At 43.9% G+C, this 8,462-nt stretch overlaps 1 protein-coding gene across 1 annotated transcript; it reads right to left on the bottom strand.

Annotated features, from left to right (window-relative positions):
- Window positions 1-5,888: 5,888 nt before the first annotated feature.
- Window positions 5,889-7,646, bottom strand: LOC120053713 (immediate early response gene 5 protein-like). The gene has a single exon (XM_039000913.1). It carries the CDS (start codon window positions 7,325-7,327, stop codon window positions 6,422-6,424), a length of 906 nt encoding a protein of 301 aa, XP_038856841.1. The 5' UTR covers window positions 7,328-7,646; the 3' UTR covers window positions 5,889-6,421.
- Window positions 7,647-8,462: the final 816 nt, after the last annotated feature.

Below are 8,462 nucleotides of genomic sequence, written 5' to 3'. Positions count from 1 at the left end.
TTTACCAAGAGCGTTTTCATCTATATTCTTCGTAGCTGTCTATTTACCACCACAAACCGATGCTGGCACCAAGACCATACTCAACAAGCTGTATATGGCCATAAGCAAACAGGAAAACGCTCATCCAGAGGCGGCGCTCCTAGTGGCCGGGGAGTTTAATGCAGGGAAACTGAAATCCGTTTTACCTCATTTCTATCAGCATGTTAAATGTGCAACCAGAGGGAAAATAAACTCTAGACCACCTTTACTCTACACACAGAGACGAGTACAAAGCTCTCCCTCGCCCTCCATTTGGCAAATCTGACCATAATTATATCCTCCTGATTCCTGCTTACAAGCAAAAACTAAAGCAGGAAGCACCAGTAACTCGGTCAATAAGAAAGAGGTCAGATGAAGCAGATGCTAAGCTACAGGAGTGTTTTGCTAGCACAAACTGGAATATGTTCCGGGATTCTTCCGATGGCATTGAGGAGTACACCACATCAGTCACTGGCTTCATCAATAAGTGCTTCGATGACGTCGACCCCACAGTGACCATAGGTACATACCCCAACCAGAAGCCATGGATTACAGGAAATATCGAAGAACCATCAAACAGGCAAAGCGTCAATACAGAACTAAGATTGAATCTTACTACACCTGCTCCGACGCTCGTCGGATGTTGCAGGGCTTGCAAACTATTACAGACTACAAAGGGAAGCACAGCCACGAGCTGCCCAGTGACACGAGCCTACCAGACGAGCTAAATTACTTCTATGCAAGTAACACTGAAACATGCATGAGAGCATCAGCTGTTCCAGAAGACTGTGTGATCACGCTCTCCGTAGCCGATGTGAGTAAGACCTTTAAACAGGTCAACATCCACAAGGCCGCAGGGCCAGACGGATTACCAGGACGTGTGCTCTGAGTACGCGCTGACCAACTGGCAAGTGTCTTCACTGACATTTTCAACCTGTCCCTGACTGAGTCTGTAATACCAACACATTTCAAGCAGACCACCATAGTCCCTGTGCCCAAGAACACTAAGGTAACCTGCCTAAATGACCATGTATGTAGCCATGAAGTGCTTTGAAAGGCTGGTCATGGCACACATCAACACCATTATCCCAGAAACCCTAGACCCACTCCAATTTGCATATCGCCCCAACAGATCTACAGATGATGTAATCTCTATTGCACTCATCACTGCCCTTTCCCACCTAGACAAAAGGAACACCTATGTGAGAATGCTATTCATTGACTACAGCTCAGCATTCAACACCATAGTGCCCTCAGAGCTCATCACTAAGCTAAGGACCTCCCTCTGCAACTAGATCCTGGATTTCCTGACGGGCCGCCCCCAGGTGGTAAGGGAAGGTAACGACACATCCGCCACGCTGATCCTCAACACGGGGGCCCCTCAGGGGTGCGTGCTCAGTCCCTCCTGTACTCCCTGTTCACTCATGACTGCATGGCCAGGCACGACTCCAACACCATCATCAAGTTCGCCGATGACACAAAAGTGGTAGGCCTGATCACCGATAACGATGAGACAGCCTATAGGGAGGAGGTCAGAGACCTGGCCATGTGGTGCCAGGACAACAACCTCTCCCTCCACGTGATCAAGACAAAGGAGATGATTGTGGACTACAGGAAAAGGATGACCGAGCACGCACCCATTCTCATCACCAGGGCTGTAGTGGAGCAGGTTGAGAGCTTCAAGTTCCTTGGTGTCCACATCACCAACAAACTATCATGGTCCAAACACACTAAGACAGTCGTGAAGAGGGCACGACAAAACCTATTCCCCCTCAGGAGACTGAAAAGATTCAGCATAGGTCCTCAGATCCTCAAAAGGTTCTACAGCTGCACCATCGAGAGCATCCTGACCAGTTGCATCACCGCCTGGTATGGCAACTGCTCGGCCTCCGACCGCAAGGCACTACAGAGGGTAGTGCGTACGGCCCAGTACATCCCTGGGGCCAAGCTTCCTGCCATCCAGGACCTCTTTGCCAGGCGGTGTTAGAGGAAGGGCCTAAAAATTGTCAAAGACTCCAGCCACACTAGTCATAGACTGTTCTCTCTGCTAGCGCATGACAAGCGGTACCAGAGCGCCAAGTCTAAGCCAACAGGCTTCTTAACAGCTTCTACCCCCAAACCATAAGACTCCCGAACAGCTAATCAAAGAGCTACTCAGACCCCTCTTTTACGCTGCTACTACTTTCTGTTTATTATCTATGCATAGTCACTTTAACTCTACCCACATGTACATATTACCTCAATTACCTCGACTAACCGGTGCCCCCGCACATTGACTCTGTACCGGTATCCCCTGTATATTGCCTCGCTATTGATATTTTACTGCTGCTGTTTAATTATTTGTTACTTTTATTTGTTATTTTCTATTACTTAACACTTGTTTTTCTTAAAACTTCTTAAAGCATTTTGTTGTATTCGGCACCTGTTGTATTCGGCGCATGTGACAAATAAAATTTGATTTGATTTGAGTATCAGGTGAGCTTTTAATTTGTCAAACACAGTGAATGCAGCGAACTTAGTAAACAAGGAAATATAGTTATTTGCAAATAACCATTAAGGTTGAAATAAACATGCAGGCAGTTTGATAAATGGATTCTTGGCCATTGTATTTTGACTTTGTTAAGAAGAGATATTCATCTTGCTGAGAGAATCTAGACTCTGGAGTTTGTTGGCTTTCCTCATTTCCTGATGACAAAGGGTTTATTGTAGCAGAACTTGCCTGGACATGTTTCAGGGCAGGTGATTGGCTGTTTGGCTGATGCTCTGAAGAGGTTTCAAATGAACTAGAGAGAAGAAGACACAGAGGGACTGTGACCTCTAACCCAACATGTCAGGGGTCAAAGCCCATCGATCTTCACATGCTATTCCTACTCGACTGTATGTTGTAGCCTGCAGATATTTGGTTACTTTGCAGTCAGGATAAAATGTTTTATTATTTGTGTGTTTGTATTGTGTTTGCGAGACATTCTACTTCACTGTTGGAGCTAGTAAAATGAGCATTTCGCTGCACCTGCTATAACGCCTACAAATCTGTCTTTACGACCAGTAAACTTTGATTTTATATGTGTGTATTTCTGTTACAAAGCCTTTGTAAAAGGAGGTAGCTATTACAGTACCAAATATGTTCCTAAATAATATGTAGGCTATTCTCATTGTAAGAATGTAGAAGGACCAGGGTAAAGTTTGTGGCGTTCTTTTTCACCAGCCCTCTCGTTGGCACTGGGCCTACTGTGGCATTAGCTCAGTATCTCAATAAATGCTTTTAATCAAACCAACATTTCCCTTAAATTCCTCAAGTTTAGCCTGTACATTACAATCTCTCTCTCTCACACACACACACACACACACACACACACACACACACACACACACACACACACACACACACACACACACACACACACACACACACACACACACACACACACACACACACACACACACTCAGCAGGAAAGTGTTTCGCAACTCACTTCTCTCCTCTCTCCCTTTCACTCCCTCTGTCTTTTTCCAGGAATCTGGTATTCTGGAAGTGGGGCCAATGAGTTTAAGAGTGTGATGGGTCGGACAGCTGCATGCGTTTAGCTTGGAAGGAGCCAGGCATGTACTCACATGTATGCAGCCATTCCTCTCTCTGTCCCAATTCAGGGAGTGGAGAGAGGATGAGTGCTTAGTAATCACAACACATGCAGATTAGTCATGAAACATAAACAGAAAAGAAAATCATTCCCACACCTGTAGAGATCCTTCATGCCTACTCGATCGCTCCGTCTCTCTTTCACGCATGCAAACACTTGCACTACTTTTCCTGAGAAAAAGGTGATGCAAATTACAATACTGTACTAACCCTTTTCAAATTTCTACCATCTTATTAAGCCAATGTAATCAAGCCAATGTATGCCCATGGCAAATAAACTACACATTTATGAAATAATCTTCATTCCGGTGTTCTTCAAGTCTTGCCCTGTGGATCCACAGGGTGTGCAAGCTTTTGTTCCAGCCCAGCACTAATAAGACACCTAATTCAACTGATCAAGGGCTTGATGATTTGTTGAGTCCGGTGTGGTACAGTAGCAATGGGCTTGAACAAAACCCCTGCACATCCCAGTACAATGCTCTCCGCCTCCCTTTCTCTCTCTGTTTGTGTTCTGCTGCATGCATGGCCAGCTGACTGGTAAGAGCCCTTGTCCTGGGACCGCCCTGTGTTAGCCTGCCTAGCCGAGATCCTTCTGCTGGATCTCCAGGGAGCGCCAGCTATTAATACCCAGTGTCCGTGTGAAAGAATGTGGACACAGGAGGTTAAATCTCACTTAAGCCCACGCTGCATTGGATCAATTTGGTGTTGGAAATATAACAATAATTATATTATTATTGATAAATGTATTGGATTGTTGAGGGAGCTAGCATATAGGCACTTTGCTGCACCTTTTATACCTGCTGGAAACTGTGTGACAAATAGATTTTTATTTGAAATATGTTTGGTTATCCTTGTAGTATCCAGAACACGCCTGCACCCTGTTCCTTAATAGTACCATGTTTTATTCATTGAGATGTTACAGGGATATAAGGGTTTTATCCTTTAATACCCACCATGTTGCACATTCATTTTAGACTGAGTCTATGGTCACGCCCCCAAGTGTACAGTACTGTCGTGAGTTTATGAAAACAGTTCTCCTGTAGGTTTGTTGAGTTGACATCTGGGCTTCCCTGTGGAAAGAATTTGAGCTAATCACTTTTATTTTATTTAACCTTTATTTAACTAGGCAAGTCAGTTAAGAACAAATTCTTATTTACAATGACAGCCTACCCCGGCCAAACCCTCCCCTAACCTTGACGACGCTGGGCCAATTGTGCACCGCCCTATGGGGCTCTCGAACACGGCCAGTTGTGATACAGTCCGGGATCAAACCACGTGTCTGTAGTGACGTCTCCAGCAGTGCGATGCAGTGCCGTAGAGCACTGCACCACTCGGTCCCACCAAATATTACCTCACTTACATTGAAGTGTAAAATTAAGTGTTCAAGTTGAACAAGCAGTGGTGTGGTTTAGATGGTTCAAGTTGGTAAGAGAATAGTTTAGGTAACGCTACAATTGACTCCTGGCCACATATAATTTAGGTTAAAAGCACAGCTATTAGTTTACCTACACGTTGAACAGCACAAGCCAGGATAAGCTTTAAGAGGCTAGAGTAGAAACTTGACACTGCATAGCAGACATGCCTGTAGACACAATGCAAATGGATTACAGCGTAGAGTAAAAACGTCTTTGATGCCCGACATCATTCTGGAATACTTTTCTGTATCTTGACAAATAGTTTGGCTCTCCCTGCTGAGCTATAAAAGTGATGTTGAGATGTTGCAAAATGATTGGACCAGACTAGAGGAACAGTGCTGGTTATATCACCGACATCAGGTCTTCTGTACACATCCACATGATGCTTAGCAACAGCTGCTCTATCAAGGTCAAAACATTATTTTGTCTCTAGCAACACCACTATAATCATTGTAAGAATGGGCACAATGGAGCCAGAGCATCTAAAAGCTGTAAGCCTAAATTTACTGATGATCAGTAGTTGGGCTTATTTAACCATGTTGAACTTGCTTTGAGAAATACATCAAATCTCTTTAATGGCAATGTATGGTTAAATGACTGGAATTGTTTGGTTAATTTTATATTACTTGAAGGGTCACAATACACCTGCATATGATAATGTATCATAAATAGGGTGAAGTTGTCTACAGTACAAATGGTATCCTACTGCTCACATTTGGCCACCAACCTATACTAGGTGACACGACACTGTCCATGTAGCAACACTTGCTGCATTATGTACAAACCAACCCCCATGAAAAGAGCACAGAAAAGTGAATTGTTAGACAATGTTTTAATACGTGAGCATCACGCAATTATCATAATCCATGGCAGATTATGAAAATACATAGATTGAGTAGGACATTGGAAAACAGTATTTACAGGCACACTATTACAAATGTACAAGTCTTTATAAAACAAAGACACTGTAGTGACCAGCAAATTCACAACAGATTGCGTCAGCATCGAGTCACATTCAGTCCCATATTATCCACGCTAAAAGGGATAACGTATCAATTGATCAAATGTAACATGGCGCTTTTGGTACGTTACAATGTACACGACTTGTGTAGAAGAAGCACGTTGACTATCAAGAGCCCATCGTTAACATAAAGCACCTCTCGAACATTCTTTCAAGAGACGTCCCATGTAAATAGCTACTACAGTAGGCCTACTTTCATTATGATGTTTGGGGAACTCCAATTTTACTAGGTACTCAGTCCACCACGTGTTTGTGGGGGTAGTTGGTGGAACTTTGCTTCATGTTCCAGCTTTATTAATATCCCCAAGAGGTCAAAACCACAGTTTCAACGTTTAAAAAGCGACAATTGCAGTACTCCAAGGGTTGAGGTTTTTTAACATTTGATCACAACAAATTTGTCCTGAGTCACTGTCCTCTGCCTCGGAATCGGGCTGCGCTCCGTCTTCACTACTCAAGAGTCCAGAAAAACTGGAACCGAATATTGTTATCAAACTCGAGACATTGCTGGTGTCCATTTCTTCGGTTTCCGCTTTCTTTTCGTCGTTTTTAGAAATTAGAGTTGGGGACATTACTTTCGTTCTTTTCGGCAGGGAGTCTGTGAGTTCAGAGTCGTCGGCACTCCGTTTCCTGTTAGTGCAAGTATGGGGCACTATGGGCTCGTGCGAATTTTCCTCCACTGATTCACTGTCCGTCTGGCAGTCGTTCGGCGTCTCTGTGGCCTGTTTTGGATTACTCGGAGGGGGACCACTAATACAGTTGGATGAGATAGTAGTAACAACATTGGAGACCTCACATGTAGGACTAGCCTCTGGGCTCTCTGGTGTTTTCAGTTCGCTGCATCCTGAATCCAAAACTCCATTTTCGGCGTGATCTTGCTCACCTCTCGCTTCAGATTCAACGTCCAGTGCCGCGTGGGATTCGACCACAATGCTGGGCTCCTGCTTGTCCACGGCCACTTCACTTTGCCCGTCTGATTCAGGCAGGCTCTCTGTCGAACCGGGGACCAATCTGTCTTGTTCTGAGTCCATGTACTCTCCCTCACACCACTCTCTTGCTTGCTGAGCACTCAGGCATATCCCGCCGTAGTAGTCACGAAGGTATACTTGCCGGGCACTCCGTAGAACCAGGGAGACCAGAAGATTTTTGTGTAGTTTGATCCCACCACGTTGAACTCTGGAGTTGTAAATCTTCCCCAGTGAAATACTCATAATCCGATGCGCCTCAACTTTATACTCCATGATTAAACACTGAGGTTGTTAAGCAAAAGCACCAAGTCTCTCGTGTTTCAGTTCTTGTGGAAACACAAATGGTTAAAAGTAGCCTAATCCTCAAATCCCCAACGGAGTTGTTTGTCCTATAACGTAGCGACTAATTGCTTCCAAATGGTACTGAATTCTCAACAGTGACGTAACTACTTGTTTGTTTTAGAAACATACATTTGATAAACGCAAGATGTGCTTCATCGTTTCTATGTGCAGAAGCCAATGAGTGTATGGGTCTAAGAAATTAAAGGGTAACCCTAATCAACAGCTGAACATTGAGAAGAATGGAACTGTTTCTAGTTGTAACACTACTTTATACCCTAACGTAATAACCACGCCATCCAATGAAAACACATGTCGTCTTTACCATCCCTACGAATTCCGCCCCGCCAAATTCATATGGACCAATGGGCGTGCTCTAAAAAGAGAAATATAATTTGAATACACACGTGGGAGAGTGATTTAAAGACATAAGCACACGTTTAAAACACTGGTGGGAATTGCTATCTAAAAAAAGAAGTGCAGATAAACTATAGCTTATTATACTGTAGGCTACTCATGTACATTTCACAATAAGAATGCGTGTATTGTATAATTACATTAAAAAATATATATGCTATCGATTAATATAGGTTATTTTACCCTAGTCCTAAATGTTTCCAGTTATCATACCATTAACACCAGAAATAAGTTTAGATTTCCCCTCACTGTATTCTCTCCAACCAAAATGTTAGTCGAGTCTTTTAGCGAGAACAAAAACACTAATCCACACAGTTGTTTTCTGTTCTAATGCCCATTTCAGAGTATGTATATTTTATTTTGATGGCTGACTTCCTGGGCTGATGTAATGCTTGGACTTTTTTTCAGCCAGGTCACATGATGCTTTTGTGCTGCGTCTTGGCAATGGCTTAACGCTATAGAATGGAACCGTTAGAAGGGGGAGGGGTAGTGGTGTTTTGTTTCATGAGACTGTTAGGTATGTGGGATGAGGGGCGTAGTGACGCCTCAGGCGCTGAGATGCAGTGCCTTAGACCGCTGCGCCCCTCGGGAGCCCTTCTTGAGCCTATAGCTCAGTAAAAATGTGATGATTTGTCAAGTCATTGTGTGGGTC

This window comes from Salvelinus namaycush, chromosome 9 (assembly GCF_016432855.1).
Source record: "Salvelinus namaycush isolate Seneca chromosome 9, SaNama_1.0, whole genome shotgun sequence".
Lineage (NCBI taxonomy): Eukaryota > Metazoa > Chordata > Actinopteri > Salmoniformes > Salmonidae > Salvelinus > Salvelinus namaycush.
Note: the sequence above shows the minus strand (reverse complement) of the source record. Positions and strands in the feature narration are given on the sequence as shown.